Source organism: Lolium perenne, chromosome 3, assembly GCF_019359855.2.
Source record: "Lolium perenne isolate Kyuss_39 chromosome 3, Kyuss_2.0, whole genome shotgun sequence".
Taxonomy (NCBI): Eukaryota; Viridiplantae; Streptophyta; class Magnoliopsida; order Poales; family Poaceae; genus Lolium; species Lolium perenne.
Window position 1 is genome coordinate 195,388,917 of NC_067246.2, and position 21,235 is coordinate 195,410,151.

The 21,235-nt window shown below is 43.1% G+C and overlaps 1 protein-coding gene across 2 annotated transcripts; it reads left to right on the forward strand.

Annotated features, from left to right (window-relative positions):
- The first annotated feature begins 14,245 nt into the window (after window positions 1-14,245).
- Window positions 14,246-21,178, forward strand: LOC127342985 (factor of DNA methylation 1). 2 transcript variants are annotated; one of them, XM_051369049.1, is made up of 8 exons: window positions 14,246-14,373; window positions 14,487-14,584; window positions 16,703-17,427; window positions 17,556-17,737; window positions 18,110-18,199; window positions 18,284-18,571; window positions 18,663-18,875; window positions 20,616-21,178. In XM_051369049.1, the coding sequence occupies exons 2-8, from the start codon at window positions 14,553-14,555 to the stop codon at window positions 20,838-20,840; spliced, it is 1,755 nt and encodes a 584-aa protein (XP_051225009.1). In that variant the 5' UTR covers window positions 14,246-14,373; window positions 14,487-14,552; the 3' UTR covers window positions 20,841-21,178. The 2 variants fall into 2 exon arrangements, with proteins under 2 accessions (XP_051225009.1, XP_051225010.1); XM_051369050.1 differs by having other exon boundaries at window positions 16,706-17,427.
- Window positions 21,179-21,235: the final 57 nt, after the last annotated feature.

The following is a 21,235-nucleotide window of genomic DNA, read 5'->3' on the forward strand; positions in this document are numbered from 1 at the left end:
GTCCCGGTCATTATGCGCAGGGGATCCAGTTCAATGCCTCCAGCATCCTTCACCCTAGCCACGCCCTGTATGATGCACTTTGAAAACCTTTTCCACCTTTCCCCATGCGTATGGCAAATGGAACTCGCAAACTAATTGACTCATGGGTAAGCTAGGTAAGTTCGGGCCAAGGGGTTCCCATGGGCCCCGTGTGGCTGTACGCTCAGTCTTGGTTCCAGAGGCAAGAACTCAGGTCCTAGTATCGGCGAGAACGAGTCAAATCACCACATCCCCATGTGGCGGCCCATCCAAGCCTTTAGCATGTTTATTAACATGATCACTGATCTTACCACGTCATCCTGTCAAACTAGGTTCATTCGTAGCTCTGATTCATCAACCGGATGGACCAGACTTCAACAGCTAAGCATGGCTAAGCATATTATATATATGGCTCTAGCGATGCAAACAAAGCTCAACCTAGTTTTGCTGGGAGCGGTGGATCAGGAACTTTGGGCTACAAAGATGGAATATACACACATAGGATATCTACCACTGCCGATAAAACATATTTGAAGCGGATGCAATATGTAAGAACCAGAAGTAAAAGCATTTTGAAACCATATATGAACCAGGTTAGGGCTTGCCTTGTCCCTCGTTGTTCTGGTGCTGCTCTTCGGTGGCGTTGATCTCAGGTTCGCGTTCGGTCCCTATCGAGAAGAACCAAATACCGGAAAGGAAGAGCACAATCAAGACATGGTATAATGCAATGCACATACAATATGATGACATGTCATATTAAAGGGGTTTGGGTAACCCTAGGTGCATCGACTGAAATTAAAGGGGTTCGGCATCGATCCCGACATATGAGAGGGGTCGATTTAGGGTTTCTTCTAAGGCTCACATTTAATTGGTTCAAGCATGTATGAAACATGGATAAACAATTAGGAAATGTTTTTCTGATCATTTTGATATATGATTTTATATTTTTCTGATTTAAAATGAATTAATTATGAATTTCCCAAGTTTAATTCATTTTAAATCAATTTCAGAAAATTATATAAAAATAATAAAAGTTGGACCCACATGTCATAATTTTATTCTTTTATAAACATTTAAGAAATTATTAAAATCCTGACCAGGGGACCCACATGTCATATTATTTCCTATTTAAAGAAATACAGAAATTAATATCAAAAAATACATAAAATACATAAAAAAGGAATATGGCGTCAGCATGACGTCATGCTGACATCAGCTGGCCATGAGCTTGCAATTGAGCTCCGGTGGCAATTCAATCCGGCGATTTGGGGGCCGATAGGAGGCGTGCGGGTGGGGGAATGGTGCGGCTCGGCGCACTGAGCCGTTTGGCGGTGGAGCCGCCAGCGAATGGTCGCCGGAGCTTCGCCGGAGACGAAGCCCGACGACGGCCGGGGCAGGTGCACGTGGGGGGAGGAGCTAGAGAGGGTTAGGGGGCGAGGCGAGGACACCGGGAGATTGGCCTGCTCACCCTGATGCCGATGGAGGTGACGGCGGGCGCGGGGGAGGCTCGACGGCAACGGGAGCTTCGGCGGAGGCGACGGCCGGTGACGGTGAAGAAGGGCTCGATTAGCCCGATTCCTTGCTCCCCCGGATGCGCGCGACGATGGAGATGAAGAGGAGGACGAGGCGGTCCCAACGGTGGACTCGCCGGAGCTCGGGGAGGCTGGAATCGATGGGGGCGCGCGGTACTGTCCGCCGGGGTTTCGGCCTCCTGCGTGCGTGAGAGAAAACGGAGGGGGAAAAAGAGGTGGCGAGGCTAGGGTTGGCCTCGACGGTGGCACGGAGGGTCTTATAGGCCACCGGGGGCGGCGGCACGCATCTTGGCGCCGGCGAGCGTCCGAAGCTCGACAGCGAGCTGCTTGCTCGAACGGAGGAAGGGGATGACCCCGACCATTTTGCAGATAACCCCCTGGAAAGATTTCGGGGATGGTTTGGACTGTGGTGGGTTGCTGTTGGGCCGAGTTGGGCTGCGGCCAGAGATAGGGGAGAGGGAAGGAGAGATGGGCTGAGCCCAGGGAAAAGAAGAGACTTCTCTCTCTATTTTTTTTCTGGTTTTTAAAACTCCAACTCCAATTCAAAATTTCAAAACTGTTTTAATACTTTTTGGAACTCAATTTTTTTCTAAGATATTTCAAAGCACACATGGGCTTATTGAATAACAACAAAACCATGTTGCTTAGTATTAAAAACTTGGAAGATTTGAATGAGAAAGAGATAGAGAGGGATTTGCATAATTCAAAAATGGAAATGCAAATTTTGTTCAAACTCAAACTACATGCATGAGATGCACATGAACACTCATTTACTTAAATAAACAAGGTTGGGATGTTACACTAGTCCATGAGCTATTAGCTATGAAGATGCAGGGCTTTCTACTCAACACACCTCTCAAATACCCACTATGCTTACAAACTTTATCCAAATGAGTCCAAATTCGTCACACTTGTGTATCTTTTAATTGCAAACAATATCACGTCGGCCAAAATGTACTATACTGTTCAAATAACACAATTTTACAATTTTTATGCCAAAAGCTTCAATTTCCCTTACCCCCTTTATTATTTGGGTGCCCCTTTTTTACTTAGTGTTACTCAGTTTCCCCCCTCCGGGCCCACTTGTTTTACTCAGTCCTACTCAGTTTTGCCCTTCCGATAAACATTTCCTCACTTTCCCCCCTCTTAGTTCTACTCAGTTTTCCTCACTTGTACTCACTGGCTGATCTCTGATTGGTCGAGATGTATGTCACACGGATCTTGGTTGGTTGAAAGCTCAATGTACGCTTGCACCGTTCGATCATTTATGATTGGACGGCCTGTATATCTCTCTCTACCACGATGTACGCATACGGGGAGAAGAGCAGAGCACATACCTACCAACCCTGGCAGTCGCATATTCCAGTTGCATCATCCTTTCTCCTATTTCCTCTCTTACTCCAGCGGTCGCGGCGGCGCAGATCTAACCGTGCGTGCGGCGGCGTGGATCTAAGAGTGCCGGTGAGGATCTAACCCTCAGAAATAGTTGAAATGTCTCTCTCTACCTCACTTTCGTTTCTCTTCTCAGATCTGTTGATGATGAAGAACACCAAGATGGCGGCCGTGCCGACAGTGGTCATCGATGCCAAGAACATTGAAGACATCGCCTACAACATCGCTTCGACGACGGCCGTGCGAATCGATGCCAAGACGATTGAAGCCATCGTCTACAACCACGCTGCGAATCCGCCGATCCAGCACTCCTCAGATCCGTCGCTGATGAAGAACACCAAGATGGTGGCCGTGCCGACAGTGGTCATCGATGCCAAGAACATTGAATCCATCGCGTATAACATCACTGCGACGTATCGCCCTCCTCAGATCCAGCCTTCAATGTCGGAGCCTGCCGATATCTCACTTCCACCGCCCTCCTCAGATCCGTTGCTGATGAAGAACACCAAGACGGTGGCCGTGCCGACAGTGGTCATCGATGCCAAGAACATTGAAGTCATCGCCTACAACGTCGCTGCGACATATCGCCCTCCTCAGATCCGTCGCTGATGAAGTACACCAAGATGGCACCGGTGCCAAGAGTGGTTGCGAAGCCGTAGATCCAGCCCATCGCTGCGCGGGCGTGTTCGACGCCGCAAATTGGGATAAATTATGATAAATTTGTTCGAACTACTACCTCCATCTCAAAAAAAGCTTCTCCAATTTATCGATGTATGATTTGAATTCTATCCCAACTTGATTGGGAATATTGATATGTATTTAATCCGAGAGTCTGGTACATGCTTTCACTTTTGGGATCCCTTCACTTTTATAAGATGCTCATGCATGCTAAAATTATAGCACAACTAGGAAATTGTACGCCAAAATACAGTGGTTACAGCCACATCAAAATATAGTACTACCTCTGTCCATAAATAGATGCCAAAAATTTACCTAAATTTGAATGTATCTAGACATAATTTAGTGTATAGATACATCCGAATTTAAATAAATTTTTGGCATCTATTTATGGACGGAGGGAGAGGACGCCTTGTCTGCGAGAGGACGCGACGGTTCGCATCGGCCACAACCAATCGATCCATTCTCTCCTCTCATCTCCACCACCGCCACTCCATTCTCTCCTCTCCACATCAAAATGCCACGCCGTCTGAAGACCACCTACTCGATGCTTGGTCTGAACGGCCGCGCGCTGCCTCCACCACCACCGCAGCTGGAGCCGGAGCCGCAGGCTGACGCGGAGTACAACTCCGACGAGGATGAGGACCCACGGTCCGCGGCGTGGCATGAGGCCTATGTCGCACACGCGGAAGCAGAGGCGGCGACGGAGGCAGCGCAGTCGGGCGAGCCGCCGCAGGCCCCCGCCCACCTGGAGCAGGCGGCGATCCTCGCATCGCTGAACGCACAACGATACTAGCGGTTGAAGGAGGACCAACGCGAGTTCGTCAACGACACGAATCTCGAGCACGTCCTCCATATCTCGCGTCAGCGAGCGGCCACGCAGGAGGCGGGACGACGCCTCATGGAGGTGGAGCGACAGAAGCTCGCAGAGCTCAATGCTCATCGCCACTACAAGGTGTTCACCCGCCAGCACGCGAGCCGCGCCAAGATCGAAGCTTCTGAGGAAAGGCTGGAAGCGCGGGAACAGAGCCGCCGGCAAGCCCTGCGACGTCAGCCGCCATGCTCCACCGCTAGATACGCGAAGCAAGGAAGGAGAAGCGAGCATGGACGCAAGCGGCAATGGCGAAGAACGACGATGAGGCAGGGCTCCCCAACCGACGGGCAGTAGATCAGGATTAAGTTTCGGGTGTTTAAGTTTTAGTTATGTTTAAATTCGAGCTACTTTTGTATGAATTTGGGTTCCCTTTTAAATATCATTTTAAATTTCAAAATCTATCGGGCCTGGCGTATGGGGGCGCCGGTGTGGGAGCATCATTCCCAAATTTTAAATTTCAAAATACTATTTGGGGGCTGTCGGTGGAGATATATGATTTTCTCTAAATAAATAGATGACCCCACTGGTCATTGGCTGCGACAGCCCCACAGAGCGGCAATATATATCTTTTCCAGAAAATACATGACCCCACTGGTCATTTGCTGCGGTAGCTCCATAGAGCGGCAATATATGTCTTTTCCTGAAAAATACACGACCTCACTGGTCATTGGCTGCAGCAACCCTATATAGCGGCCCCATTTGTCATTGGCAGCACCGCGTATACAATCAGGAAATAAAACGGCCCACACGTCAGCGATAGATGGATGGCTGCTCCGATGTGTCTCCTGACCCTACACGTCAGCACGAGACGGTCAGGGAGGAACTGCCCATGTGCAGCCCCACCCATTAGATTAACGGTCAAGGCCTCTGACCAGACGGCAACCGGCCGTTCCAGCGTCTGTGAGGGGTTTCAAACTAGAGGGAGGGGAAAACTGAGGAAAAACTAACGAGCTGGGGAAAACTGAGTACAACTAAGAACCCGAGGGCACGGAAATAGAAAACCCTACTTTTTAGCGTATCTCCAACATGCGCACTAAAATTTGGCGCACTATATATCGCTGTGACCGCGCTGTAAACGTTTGCCGCGCGTTGCGCTGAATTTCCCCCTACCGGATGCTCTACTATGCAGAACGTGTTCGGGCGCTAAAAATGTTCCTCCGCCGGGCGCTCCATTATGCAGCGCGCAGCGCGGCGCAAACAACAATCACACACAACTAACAAAAAAGATCAAACAAGCTTCATAAATTCACAAATAAAATGTACCATACAAATACAACAAATTATTCACAACAAGTACATCAAATTGTTCACACCAAATACAACAAGTTTAGGGATCAACATACAACAATACAACATAGTTTTGAGACAATACAACATATAGTTTTCAAACAAATACAACAAGTATGCAACTATTGTTGTCCATGCCAATTCCACCATTCTTCCATGAGATCTTTTTGGAGCTCATCATGTGTGTCGTTGGAGCGAATGGCATGGTACGAGGCAATGAAATGGACAATCCTATGTGCGGACCTCCTCACTTGCACGGGAACCTCCATCAACCCGTAGTGGGTATGATCCACATCTTTCCCACACTCATCCTCTATAATCATGTTATGCATGATGACACAAGAGGTCATGATATACCAAAGGCACTCTGGGTCCCAAAATCTAGCCAGTCCCCTCACGATTGCAAATTGAGCTTGGAAAATCCCAAATGCTCTCTCTACATCTTTCCTAGCCACCGCTTGTGCATTGTGAAATTGTGTTTGCTTCTTACCTCATGGTTGAATAACTGGCTTCACAAATGTTTGCCACCTTGCATATATGCCTTGGGCGAGGAAGTAGCCATAGTTGTACTTGTGGCCATTTGCTTCAAACTCCACCAATGGACCTTCCCACATTGCAAATCTTTTCATTAGTGGTGACCGTTGAAGAACATTGATGTCATTGCAAGACCCGGGCATTTTAAAAAATGCATGCCATATCCAAGTCTCATGATCGGCGACCGCTTCAAGGACTATAGTGGCATCCTTCTTGTACCCTTTGAATTGTCCAGCGGTTTCTTCCAACTCCAATGCATACAATCAATTAAGGCAAGCATACCTGGAAATCCCCGGTCGGCGTTGAACTCCAAAAGTCTTGCCGTGTCTTGAGCATTGGGGGATCTGAAGTATGTGGATCCGAAAACATTCACAATTGCCACGACAAAGCGCTTCACACACAAGATAGAAGTGCTCTCTCCCATGGCCAAATGATCATCAATTAGATCCGCCGGTATACCATATGCCAACATACGCAAGGCGGCGGTATCCTTCTGATATGTGCTATGACCAAGTTCTCCGGCGGCATTTCTCCTTTGCTCAAAGAACTGACCATACTTGGTCACCTCCGTTGCGATGTGCTTGAACAAGTCAATGCTCATCCGAAAACGCCGCCGAAATTAGCTTTCGAGAAATATCAGATTCTCATTGAAATACGACCGCATCAACTTCTCATGCCCTTCAATCCTTTCTCTCCACAATTTCTGTCTACCGAACACCGATCCACCTAATTTTGGCTTCTTGACGGCTCGGTATGCTAATAGTAAGGATATGTTCTCTTCTTCCTCTTGGTCGTACTCGTCATCCGATGAATCGTATGATGAACTCTACAAACATACATATGAAATGACTTCACTACAACTAGCTACTAGCAAAAGAAATTGACAAAATGATGGCGGCCGACCGGCGGAGGCGCATACCTTGCAAGCATCTTGGCTGCACCATGTTGACAGTAGGCTCGACGACGGCGACATGGTGACGACGGCACGGGTTATGGAGCGGAGATAGCGTGGGCGAGGCGGGGAGAAGCGCCGGCCTTGTGCCCGTCGGTGGCGACGGTGCCCGGTCGGTACAGTGCGGCGGAGCAACCGGTATTGATGGCACGAGGCGCGGGCAAGGCGGATCTACGACGCGATGGCGAGCAACAGCGGGGCTGGCAGCAGAATCGATCGACGGTGGCAGAATTTCGCGGCGGCGGCACGGTGGGAAAATGGAGGGCGTGGGCGGGGGGGGGGGGGGGGGCGGGGGGGGATTTTCAGCCTTTGGGTATTCGCGCGTGTCCGCAGCGATGCCGCGCGATGTAGCCGACGCCTCACATATGGCGCTTGGGATAGTGCAAAAAGCCGCGCCCTAATTTTTTTTGCAGCGCCTGCTAGAGGGTTGATTCCGTCTCCGCGTGCTGCAAATCGACGGTTTATATAGCACGCCTGTTGGAGATGTTCTTATGTGCCTGGTGGAACACGTTAGAGCGATCATGGTTCATTACCTTCCAAAGAAGTCGATGGTAGGTGACGTGCCCGTCAACAGCGAGGCGTCAGTGGTGACTTCGTCAACCTCAAGATATGCCAGCTCAGTCCCTCGGAGGTGCTCATAGGGGTAGGGTGTGCGTGCGTGCGTTCATAGGGGTGTTTGTACGTGCGTATTTGTGAGCGTCTGCGTTGTACCGTGTTCTCAAAAAAAAAAAAGTCGATGTATGCCGGATACACGAACATTATGTCGTTGCACGTTTCTGCTGCTAGAAATACGGAGTACTCTCCTAGTTTCAAAAAAGATGTCACGGATTTACCTAGCTAGATATTTATGTGTCTAGATAAATCTGCAACATTTTTCTATGATAGAGGGAGTATGATTTTCGTAAGACATGGACGTGTACGACAGTGGGGTGACGAGTTCTGAGCTTGTCTTTCGCAAAAAAAAAAGTTCTGAGCTTGTCATGACCGTTCGCGGTGCTCTTATGCGTCACTATATTTTGAAGTGCGCCTTGGTGCATGATCCCCATAAAACTCATATATAGATGGAAAGGTTTTTTTTTTTAGAAATGGATATAGATGGAAAGGTGATAATGCTTTTCTTATGTCTTATAAAAGGTAGTGAATCACATGAAATTACAGACAAACTAACAAACATTCATATACAACTAGGAAAAAGGAGAGAATTTATTAGAGTAACTAACATTTGATGAGTCTGTCAAGAGCAACATAATGAAGGAAAGCTAAAATCATCATCTACATAAGCTGAGAATTGTCGCAGCATGGTCTTTAGAGGTAAATAAACAAAGGAACCAAAACTTAACACCCATGCAAATGGAAACATAAATTAACCATAGTTGGGAGTAAAATGAAAGAGACATCAGGAGTAGAAGACTAATCCATGTTTAATACAATAAAATTGAGTTCATGTACCTTGGTGTTATAGTATCTAAGAGAAGCAATCATTTCTCATTTTTCAAATGATTTTCCATGAGGGTGATGTCTCATTTCCCGCAGCACCATAGGGTTTTTGTTGTACTTAACAACATCAAATATTTATTTAAAAGATATATTTCATGAGAGGTTTGTAGAATGGAATCTAAACAACCCCGGGACTGCGTTGCAATGCAGCCACGTTCACACCTAATTAAGAAAATAGCCTATTCTATAGGTTGCTACGGAACTACTGTAATCTACCATATAGTTTGAAGAAGTTGTGAATAAGAATAATAATTTAAACAAGGTAAAGCAAATGCTATAAGTAAATTAAGAACATGCATATGATATTAAGATGAACTACAATGGAATAAAAGGAGCTCTTGGGGAAACACGGATTCACCACTAGCATGGGTACTATATATGTTGATTATGATTCAATATGTTTGTTGCTACATGTTTGCGAAGTGGGGATATGCGCAAATAAAGGTGCTACCAGCTGTTCTACACCCTCATAACCACTAACTTCTCCCATCACATGCCGCGTATGTCTAGTAATTAAGGGCCTTCCCGTGGCTATGGTCATATGCCCTTATACCTCTTACTCCATGCTAAGACATATTGAAAGAGATGGCGGATAGCTGTCACCTGTATGACACGTACCTCCAACCATGCTTAACGAAGATTGCCTTCAATGTCCCTAATAGAAAATAGTGCATGATGCACGACATACAACATCACCAAATACAACCACCACTTTCACATATTCAACTAAACACATAAATCTTTATTTCGAATCACAGAGGTGCTAGGGTTCCTCCATCTCCCAAGAACTAAGAGACTACTCACATATAGACATACAAGGCAATATCATGACAATGAGATGAAAGGTGTATGAATGTATGAAGGAATAAAAGTACAAAACCACAATCAGGTTCTGGATTACAACAAGATGAAAGGAGGAATCGATGATGGACACATGGATGATGTTGGTGTTGATTGAAATAGATGTTGGTGCCTCCTTCTCCCAAGTCTCCTTAACTTATCCCTTTAATGGTGCGATGGTGGTGTTGGTGAAGATCTATGGCGGTGGGATGGCAGCAGGGCTACAACGTGCCAAGATGGGAATGATATTGTTGATGGCGGCTAGGGTTTCCCCCTCCTTATATTGGCTCTTTAAGGTCGGTTTCATGTTTTGGGTAACCCCCGCACCATATATGGCCTTCAAGTCTTTACAATTATTGTTTGGTTTGAAGAAACGGTCCCGAAGGAGAGTGGTATGGGTATACGGTAATGACCGTACCACAAATCGTTAAATATTTTGGACTTCTACAGTAATTTGAGCGCCATTTCTTCATGCAAACTCCAACTGAAGTGTTCTTCGACTCGTTGGATTCATATGGATGAGGTATACAACACCATACTCTTGGATCTTTATTATCTTGTGATGGAAAAATTGACTCATTTTTACCCTTAAAATGGCAAAGTCTTGGTGCCTATAGCTCCTCCATATTGCCTCCCTTTGGCTCATTTCCTTGTGCATTGTCCATAAACGTTATGAACACCTACACACTCCTATTAAAACTACTAGTTGTGCAAATCTCTCATGAAAATGAAGCAGTACTTGTAATCATGCATTTTAGGATATAGTCAGAGCTAGGTACATCATGAAATGAGACAAAAAGTATATGTTTATGTAATGAAAGACATGTTGCTTTTTGGACTCATAAACATCCCCAACTAAACCCTTGCTCGTACCAAGCAAGATGGTTTATAAATTCATGCTTTCATCTAGCTTACCGATGAACAGTGATGCCCTGTATCATTATTTTTCCTGCCAGCTCAAAATAAGATTGCTCATATTTATACAAGGCATCACAAGCTCAGGTATATGTATAGAGATTCATCAATACTTCTATGCCCCATGTCAAAGTTCAAATCTATCTTGAAAGAAAACTTTTGATCCTCCTATTGCATTTTTATCTCTCCTCTTTTTAACATTCAGGACTTAAAACAATTAAGAGTGAGAGGACATGTCAAAAGAAGCATATCAATAGAGTAACTTATTTTCAACTCCCACTTATTAACTCATGGCTTTTGATGTCTACGCACGCTTCTATTCTTGTAGACAGTGTTGTGCCTTCAAGTGCAGAGGTTTGTAGAACAGCAGCAAGTTTCCCTCAAGTGGATCACCCAAGCTTTATCGAACTTGGGGAGGTAGAGGTCAAAGATATCCCTCTCAAGCAACCCTGCAATTACGATACAAGAAGTCTCTTGTGTCCCCAACACACCCAATACACTTGTCAGGTGTATAGGTGTACTAGTTCGGCGAAGAGATAGTGAAATACAAGTAATATGGATGATTATGAGTGGAAGCTGCAATCTGAAATAAAATGGCAGCAGACAAACATGTAGCAAAACTGGTTCTAAACGGTATTTCAATGCTTGGAAACAAGGCCTATGGATCATATTTTCACTATTGAACACTCTCAACAATTATACCATAATTGAATACATAGATATTATCACTTCACTATGCTACTCTGAACCACTCTCCGATTTGATAATAAACACAAATTCACTGCGTAGGGTTGCATAAGCATTCCTTAAAGTTCGCATTCCCAAATCTATGGACGCCCCACACTATCACCTTGAGCATACAAAGATGGTACTAATTAGACACCACAATTCATAAGTATTTATGTAAATTAAGCTTAGGAAACAAACACGGTGTGCACACTGTCACCTTCACACTGTTGGACAAAGTGTCCCCGAAGATCACATAATAAAACCACTTGAGTAGCACAATAGTTGAAGAATAACATCTACTTATTCAACTACATTACAAAGCTCATGCTCACATACATATCATACATGGAGAGATAGATAGACCACATAGCTACCGGTAAAGCCCCCAGCCTCGGGGGAGAACTACTCACTCCTCATCATGGGAGTCAGCAATGGCGATAAAGATGGCGGTCGAGTCGATGGAGATGGCTCCGGGGGCAATTCCCCGTCCCAGCAGGGTGCTGAAACAGAGACTTCTGTCCCCCGGATCTTGTCTTCGGCGGCGGCGGAGCTACAAAACTTTTCATGGATGGAGGCGGGTTGATTTAGGGTTCACGCGTCGGGAGGCTTCTTATAGGCGGAAGGGCGAGGCCGGTGGAGGCCAGGGGGCCCCAGATCACCCCTAGGCACGGCCATGGCCGCCCCGTGGCGCTTCTTCGTCCCCCTCTGGTCTTCGTTACAGAAAAATAAGATCTTCGGCTTTTGTTTGGTCCAATTCCGAGAATATTTTCTGTACAACTTTTCTAAAATACAAAACAGCAGAAAACAGAGAACTAGCACCGTGGCATCTTGTCAATAAGTTAGTATCGGAAAATATATAAAAGTGCAACGAAGTGTAAGCAATACATATATAAATTGGTGTAAAATAAGCATGGAACATCAAAAATTATAGATACGTTTGCAACGTATGAGCTTTCTAATACCTTATTCAGTTTATTGTCTTTCAAGAACTCACACTTATTAGTAATGAGACCATGCCAAAAAGTTGTAAACCTAGCTTAGAAGAACTAAGAATACTCTTTTGAGGAGCATTTGAATTTGTTGTGCAAAGATGCCCGTGTAGGTATTTTACTCGTCATAAGTTTTCTGTTGCCGACGTTTAATCAACTCATGGACAAAATTTGAGATTTCTCTCGTGGCAGATCGTTTAAAGGTCAGCAAAGTTGTCCATTATATGGCACTGGGGGCAAGATACACATAAAGCAATATCTCATTTTATTTAGCTGTTTTTGGCATGAATCTCAGTTACCGCAAAACAAGGTTCAATCAAATAACTAACTTCAAACAATATCTTTAATTCTATTATTAACTTCTATGGGGCTGAGTTTACTTCTAAGGATAAATACTTAAGACAATTACTACAACACCCTAGTCATCATTGGAACACTCTTTCTCGTGTTCTACTTTATTTATTTATTTATTTATTTTTTAAATATAGAGTTCATGGCAATGCTTATAAGAGGATCACAAATGATATCACAAGCTAGATATAATTTTAACAAGGTGCATCAAAGTTCTAACTTGCCTCTTATGGGGTCCAACATGAGCTAGTGTATCCCTCACATAAGTATGAACAAAACTTATCTAAGCAATCATGTCAAAACAGTGGGATAAATGGTTGCATGACTATGTATGAGATGTAGAACATTGCACAAGACTCTACGCATGCAAAAATAAAAGAGAGATTACAATTATTAAAAGAGAGTGTAAGAAGTGGTTACCTCCCCAGCTTGATTGAAGCGAGGGTGGTATCATTGAGGAACAAATAACCTCACCTTCGATGGACATTGACCTTTTCTTTAATGAATATTACTTGTTGTGTCCGGTGGTATCCTTCCTTATGAACCTGGTGGAAACAAAACTAGAAGAGAAAACAAATATTTTCATGCTTTTCAGCGTTCTCTAATTTTTATTTTCTTTTGTGGCACGAAGGATTATCTCACAAGTGATGGAATCATGAGTATCATAGGGCCGGTTCATCTAACAAAGCACCACACTTAAGTGAACAAACTATGTCTAAGAGGTGCCCCTCTTAGATTTGAATAAAGTACATGTGAGCATTATTTAACGTGGATTTAAAATATAGTTTATTTATTGCTTTTACCATGTAATTTAGAAAAATTTAACATGACTGATTTAACAGTATACTATTTTTTTTTTGCGTGATGCACATGATATTTTGTACTTCTAGATAACCATGCACACAAGAAAGAGAAATTAGGTGTGGAGTTTTTATTTCTCTTCCAAGAGGATTGATGTACAACAACAAGGGAACTAAATCTAAAGCAAAATATAAATTATTTCAAATGGTACAATGTGGAGTATAAGATTTTTTGACCGCTACAAGTTACACCGTACCACATTGTTTCTAGATTTGTTAGCATATATTAAATTATTTTAGGACCGTTTGCTAGTAAATAAATAAATTTTAAAGAAAGCAATTGAACTATGGGCGTTCGGAAATTTAATTCGGCTCCTGGGTGGATGTGCTCCCTTCACAAAAAAAAATCATATTTCGAAGTGTCAATTTTTTTTTTGAAAAAAAAATCTACATGTACATCTTCATAATATATGTGTCGTTCGTCAAGTTTGACGAAAAAACATTATTTCTTGTGGTCTATGTAAAAAGGAGAAAAATTATCTTGTGAAAATATTATTTTTAGCGCTGAATTTTGTCTTTTTTACACACGTCACATGAAACGTCGTTTTTTCATGAAAAGACTTTTTGAGCGCGTAGCACGGATGTTCGTGCGTTTTTTTATCTCAATTTTTTATAATTTCAAAATATGTGTAAGTTGCATTTTAAAACAGAACAAATAAAAGACCCCTCTCTCAAGAAAGAAAGAAAAAAAAATGACCTCCCTGGTTTGGGTCCGGACTTCCGGATAAGCGGTCTGGCTGGACCTTGTCGTTCGTGGTGATTTGTGTTCACTGTGTCACTCGATCGCTCCACAAGTTGGCCTGGCCCCAACCCCCAGATGCCCTGATTGGCTGATCACGTCCTTCTCCGCTCACTCACTCGAATCTCCGAACCCAACAGCGGCCACGCACGCCCCTCCGCCAACGTCGGCGCCGCGCGCGGCGAGGTGAGCCCAAACCCTACGATTCGCTCCCTTCTTCCCCGTCGTGCTTCGACCCCTTCCCCACCTTCTGTTTCAGCGACATTGGGCTGATCCGTGTGGACTGCTTGGAACCCTAGGTTGGCTGGTGACGGCGCGCGCGGTCGGCAGGCAGGCGCGCGGGTGGGCGGCCGCGGCGGGCCGCTATGTACACCAGCGACAGCGAGGCCCCTGATGGGTATGCGATCCCGAATCTTCTCCCCCTCACTGATTTCACCCCCGAATTTTCCGTACCCACGAGGCCACGATGGTAGCGATACGTGCTGCTCTGACGATGATTTTGTATGCCCGTACTCGTGCTCTGCTCTGCGATTATCGATTGCGTGCTTGAATCATGTACCTCGTGGCAGCGTGAAGACGATTGGGACGAAACGTACTACGAACTTGCTATCTCAAGATGGTTAGGACTTCGCTAGGCACAAGGCGCGCGCAGAGTCTGGATTCGCTGATTATTAGCGTCCAGTGTGCTTCGGCCACAGTACATATCCGTGGTGGCAGTATCTTAGTTAGAGAAGCAAACTTCAGATCTGCGAGGTTCTGTGAACTAATAGCAGCGGTAGCTCCTGTGGGTTGGCAATTTTCCTTGTCTTCATGGTTAATTACATGGATGCAAAACTTATTTTTCTATTTGACTTAGACGTAGACAAGCTTTGGCATCTGTTGCACGTTCACAGAGCTGGACTAGAATATCTACGAATTCAACATGTTTTTAAAGAGCTTTGGCATCTGAGTTCACATCTGCATGCTTGTCTGTCTGGATACTTCGGAAATGAACACTATTCTTTATTTTCTAACAAATGGAAGTATGTTATTTCGTGTTGCTCAGTTGCTGTACAGATTCGATATATCTGGAATCTGTTAATTGTATATGCTCTCTGTCATCTTATTGCATTTGAAAAACTGCAAGCTGCATTTATGATGCATATTATTGTGTGTTGCTTTAATGCTATACTGTTATTCTAGATAAAACTGACCTCATAACTCGAAGATACAGTGGAATCAAATCTATACTCTTAAAAAATGTGTTCGGCAGTTAAGTTATGCTGCTTTGGGCATGCATATGCTGAATAATTAATCATTAAGTTTCATCAATGGCGTGTTTATTTGGCTCCTTCTGATAAGAGCTTTGGCATCTGAGTTCACATTTGCATGCTTGTCTGTGTGGATACTTCGGAAATGAACACTATTATTTATATTTTAAGAAATGCAAATATGCTGTTTCATGTTGCTCAGTTGCTATATAGCTTCGATATATCTGGAATCTGTTAATTGTATATGCTGTCTGTCATCTTATAGACATGAAAAACTGCAAGCTGCATTTATGATGCATATTATTGTGTGTTGCTTCAATGCTACTAACTAGCCTTAAAAAATGACCACATAACTCGACACTCTTAAAAAATGGGTTTCGGCAGTTAAGTTATGCTGCTTTGGGCATGCATATGCTGAATAATTAATCATTAAGTTTGATCAATGGTGTGTTTATTTGGCTCCTTCTGATATGGTTCTGTGCACTTTGTTAACTACTAGCTCCAGTTTTTGTACAGGCTAGCTAGTCCTGTGAGCTATCCATACGTGCCTGCATTACGGTACCAGTACTTTCATCTCGCCAGCTAACCTGCACATATATGAATGCTCATCTCATTGGATAGGATACGAGTCATGTGGTGTTATTTTCGATCACAGATTTTGAACCTGCATGAAGTTTAAATGTGTGCCTGAGGCATATACGATGGATTGTTTTGACAATATTGGAAAGTTTCTATGCAATTGACTTTGATGATATTGTATCTTTGATATGACTACTGTTCAGAACAAGTTGCAGCCTATCATGTTGGTGCTTTCATGTGCCGGTTTGTTATCTGTCAGCTGGTGCTTTCATCTGTATAATTCAGAAGGCTCTTCAAACTTTATTGGAAAGATCATCAATGTTTTGGTCTTGTGCTTTCTTGATTATGTTTCGCTCTACTTCAGCCCACTATAGTGAAAATTAAATTACTGCAGCTACTTCATGGTTAAGTTCAGTGTTCAGACGATTTACCGAATGAAAATGGCCAGTCGGCCCAGTGGATGAAATTGATTGGTTGCGCTAGTTCAGTTTTCAGAGCCGATCTAGTGAATGAAATCGATCCACTACACCAGATTTCCCTGCAAAATTTTCCTTGTGCACAAACAGTTGTTTAAGATTATTTGTTTTACTAATTACATAGGACAATATAGAATATGTGATTTACAGGTGTAGAATTTTTTATGATTCCCGAACGGGCCCTTAGTGTTTTTTGTTTTTCCATGTCAGTAGGTTTCACAAGGAAAGAGCTTCTAGGAAAAGCAATCAGAGTACGGATAGCCTATTTCAGCAGCATACAACTGGAGTAGGTTCCGCAGCTTATCGGCAGGGGAGAGACAACGTGACCCGCCAGTCCCAGCTAACGGCTATGGATCCTCAGCATGTTCAGAATAGAGATGACCAGTTCGTCTGGCCCTGGATGGGTGTTCTGGTCAATGTACCTACTGAATGGAAAAATGGGCGCCATGTTGGAGAGAGTGGGAACCGGTTGAAGGAGAGGCTCTCGTGCTTTTGCCCTCAGAAGGTTATTCCTTTGTGGAATTATAGAGGCCACACAGGGAATGCTATTGTTGAATTTGGAAAAGACTGGATTGGCTTCAATAGCGCGCTTGCCTTTGAAAATCACTTTGAGTCAGAAGGATATGGCAAGCTGGATTGGAAGATGCGCAAACCTCGAGGATCAGAGATGTTTGGTTGGATTGCAAGAGCTGATGATCAGAAATCTCCAGGGCCAATCGGAGAATATCTTCAAAAAAATGGTGACTTGAAAACTATCTCTGATGTTGAGGATGAAGAAACACGCAAAACCGACAAACTGGTAGCTAATCTAGCTGGCGAGATTGAGCTAAAGAGAAGGCATGTGGAAGAACTTAAATGCAAGTACAATGAGACGACCACCACACTTGACATGATGATGGAGCAAAAGGATCAGATCCTCCGTGAATACACTGAAGGTTTGTGTTGATCTCTTGCCATTTATATGCTCTGCAATGGTATAACTATCAGCATATGCATTTCTATCCTTTTTAACATGTTTGGATCTCATTTATTTAATGTTCTTTTGAACTGACTCTTTTACCAGAAATACACAGGATGCAGCAAATTGCTCGTGCCCATTCACAGAGGATAATTGATGAGAATCAAAAGCGACGTTCAGAACTGGAATCCAAGATGCAGGACCTTGACTCAAGATCCAAGCAGCTCGACGAGTTAGCTGCTCGTAGTGTCTCTGATAGAAGGAAACTTGAGCACGAGAAGGAAAAGGTCTGCAATGTCTTGTTTCTGTTATGACTTTATCTCATACAGAATTATGGAACTCTGTTTTCTATTCGCTCTTTTTTTTTCTTTCCCATTTAGGCAGGATGGTTGCTCGTTCCTGTGGTCTTTGATCTTTACATAGCTATTTATCTCTGGTGTCTATCATTGTATTTTGATTTGCCACCGTACATTGTCTTTTCGAATAATACAGTGCAGAGGGTTTAGTACCATGGTAATTTGGGTAAAATGCAGGGCACATGTTCTTACTTAGTGAGTTCATGTTGCTGGGGAGTGGGGACAAAATGTTGGACACTGTTAGGTAAATTTCTCTTTTTTGGGATATGCGTATAACTTATGGGCTGTGTTATGTGGATGCAGAACGGTGTTAAAACAAATCACCTGAAGATGGCAACACTGGAGCAACAGAGGGCTGATGAAAATGTGCTCAAGCTTGTGGAAAAACACAAGGTTTAGGCCTAGTATAGTGTTTCACTTGATTTTTTTAACATGATTTATATAAGTGTCTTACTGTGAATAAATGGTGAAATTCAGTTGGAGAAACAAGCCGCTCTAGATAAGATTATCAAGTTGGAGCAGCAACTGGATGCCAAGCAGAAGCTCGAGTTAGAAATAAAACAGCTTCAGGGTAAACTGGAAGTAATGAAGCATATGCCAGGTGAGGAAGAATCTGAATCAAAGAAGAAAATAGATGAGCTCAGTGAGGAGTTACAAGACAAGTATGATGAAATGGATGGAATGGAATCGCTCCACCGTACTCTGCTTATCAAGGAACAGAAGAGCAACGAGGAGCTGCAAGATGCTCGGAAGAAGCTGATATATGTAAGTTCTCTCGTTGATTGAGCACTTGCACTTGTCCACTACTGTTTGTATAACATCCAGGATCATTATTGGTCTGTTGCATACTCTGCAGGGTTTGCAGAATATTACAACTGGCCGAGCAAATATTGGCATTAAAAGTATGGGCGAGCTTAATCTGAAATCATTTGTAGTCGCTCTCAAGAGTAAATTTTCAATAGAAGATGCAGAAGTTACTGCTGCCATACTTTGTTCAAAGTGGCAGGCTGAGATTGAAAACCTAGAATGGCACCCTTTTAGGGTTGTTATGGTTGATGGAAAAAAAACGGTACGAATTTCTTTTCCTTTTCTACACTCCTTTTACCCATAATAACTTGTAAGATAGAGTCATTTGTACTTCCTTTTTGGAAACATTTCAATGTACATCTCTATTTATGAATAACTCATGGTGACAATTAGAGGCACCAAGTTTAATTACTCCCTTTTAGATTCCGAAACTAATGTAAAAAGGAAAAAGGAAATTCATGCATCAATCATAAACATGGAAAATACCTAGTATATATTGATCAAAGTTTATCAATGGTAGATGACAATTGAAAAAGTATATGACCATAGTACAAAAATCAGACTCATGGTAACCTGCTCTGAATATTTTCATGCTACCCAAAACCTGTTATATTTGTGTCTGTCTAAAAAATGTTTGGTAACATTACTAACCCGGATCCTTGCCCTTTTTCTTCATCTAGTACAAAAGTGTGTTCTTTCCCTGGTCCCCCATAAATGTGGAATATTAATTGATCTATTCCATGGGCTCAACGCTAATATATATACAGGTACAAACAAGGAGATAAGATAGTATTTTAACACAAAGGAAATACATAGTAGAGTCCTACTGCATTACAACTATCCCTCTGACAGCAAGCAAAGGGCTACATTTCCGTGTTCTGTTAAAGAACCCTGTTTGTCCTTGTATGCTGCATATCTAAGCTAGCACATGCATATTTTAAAATTAATCCATAAGCAGCTCAAATAGGTTGCATAATACATTTTTTTTGTTTGTAAAATATGTAAGTATTCAATGGATGCTTGATCGCTGAATCTTGAAATTTAAACATATACCATATGTATACCGATAATACCACGTTACCTAAGGTAGATTTACTGATGTAATGTCATACAAAAACATTTGTTACCTTGTAGTTGTAGAGTGTTCATCTGATTCATAGACCCCTTGCTAATTTAGTATTGGGAAGCAATTCTATTGAGATGTGAAGACTTTATGTTACTGTTAGCAGCTTCTGATTGAGATCTATACAATATAATCGAATAATAGTGATTTTCTTTCTGATGAAGACTTCCTCTGAAGCTGATGGTCACGTCTATACCAATTATAGTTAATCGTCGTTTTTCAGTGCATCTAGCATTTGCTTGTGGACCTATATGTGGAGCAATCAAACTATTTTCCTATAGAATTCTTACAGCATGCACATTGAATCACCTGATATTTCTTAAGCTTCACTTGGCGCTCACATTGTTTGTGGGCTGACTACTACTATTTTAAAAGTTTATGACATTTCCAAGTATATTGTGTTCTCTGTTCTTGACTCAACTGAGGCAAGTTTTCCTTCATCATTAAGTGCTCATTTTTAGTTCTGTGCTGGGTAACTTGGATATATATTGGGTCTTGTTTGTTTGACATTTATGAAATGATTCCTGGGGTTTGAAGCCCGTAATATGTTTTCCTGAACTTTCTGCAATTCACTTCTACCAAAGGCATGGAAAGCTCCTGTTGTAAATTTTTTACAGTTTCTGCAATGCTGTATTACTATATAATGAATTAGGCATGTCTTGAGTTGATCATAACATGCATAAACATTTCCCTCTCAAAATATTGTGCTAAGCTGTGGTTCTGACAACATTTGTAGACTCTGCAGTTCGTCTATGAATACTTCGTTAAGTTGGAGGCAAAGATATTTGATAACGATCATTGTCAAATAATTATTTGTTCATCTTTCATTTTTTAGGGTGGGAGAAGTATTGTTATCTTATCGTGTGTGGTTTGGTGTAGGAACTTCTCTGTGAGGATGATGAGAAGCTTCATGCTCTGAAGGAAGAGTATGGTGAAGAAGTGTATGCTTTGGTAACGAAGGCGCTTCTTGAACTTAACGAGTACAACCCGAGTGGCCGCTGTGCTGTACCAGAGCTGTGGAATTACAAGGAGGGACGCAAAGCTACACTGAAAGAAGTCTTCCAGTACGTCCTGAGACAGTGGCGGGCGCACAAGAAGCGATGAACTAGATCCCTGAAACACTGAACTATACAAGGTGTTGTGGTTTAGCATTACCATGTTACGACCGGGGCGGCTCTCGATGATGAGACGGCTAGAATGTTTTGTACTCCACGAGTTTTGCTGGGTTATTTTGTCTGTGGTGTAGTTTTGACGTGAGTGATGCGCACTCGAGACTATTGCAACGCGAGATGTTGCAGCAGATGCCATTTCCAGGGTGCAAATGATGCCTGAAGCAGCACCTGGTAATGTTGTTTTAGCAGACAAAATTTTTGGTACGGCACAGTTGATGTAGCAGCATTACCTAATGGGACAAAGCCTTTTTTAGAATTGCTACCATACAAGCAAGTAGGTCTGTTGGTAATACTACCACAAGTTGAACGGCTTATGCCTCTGTTTTG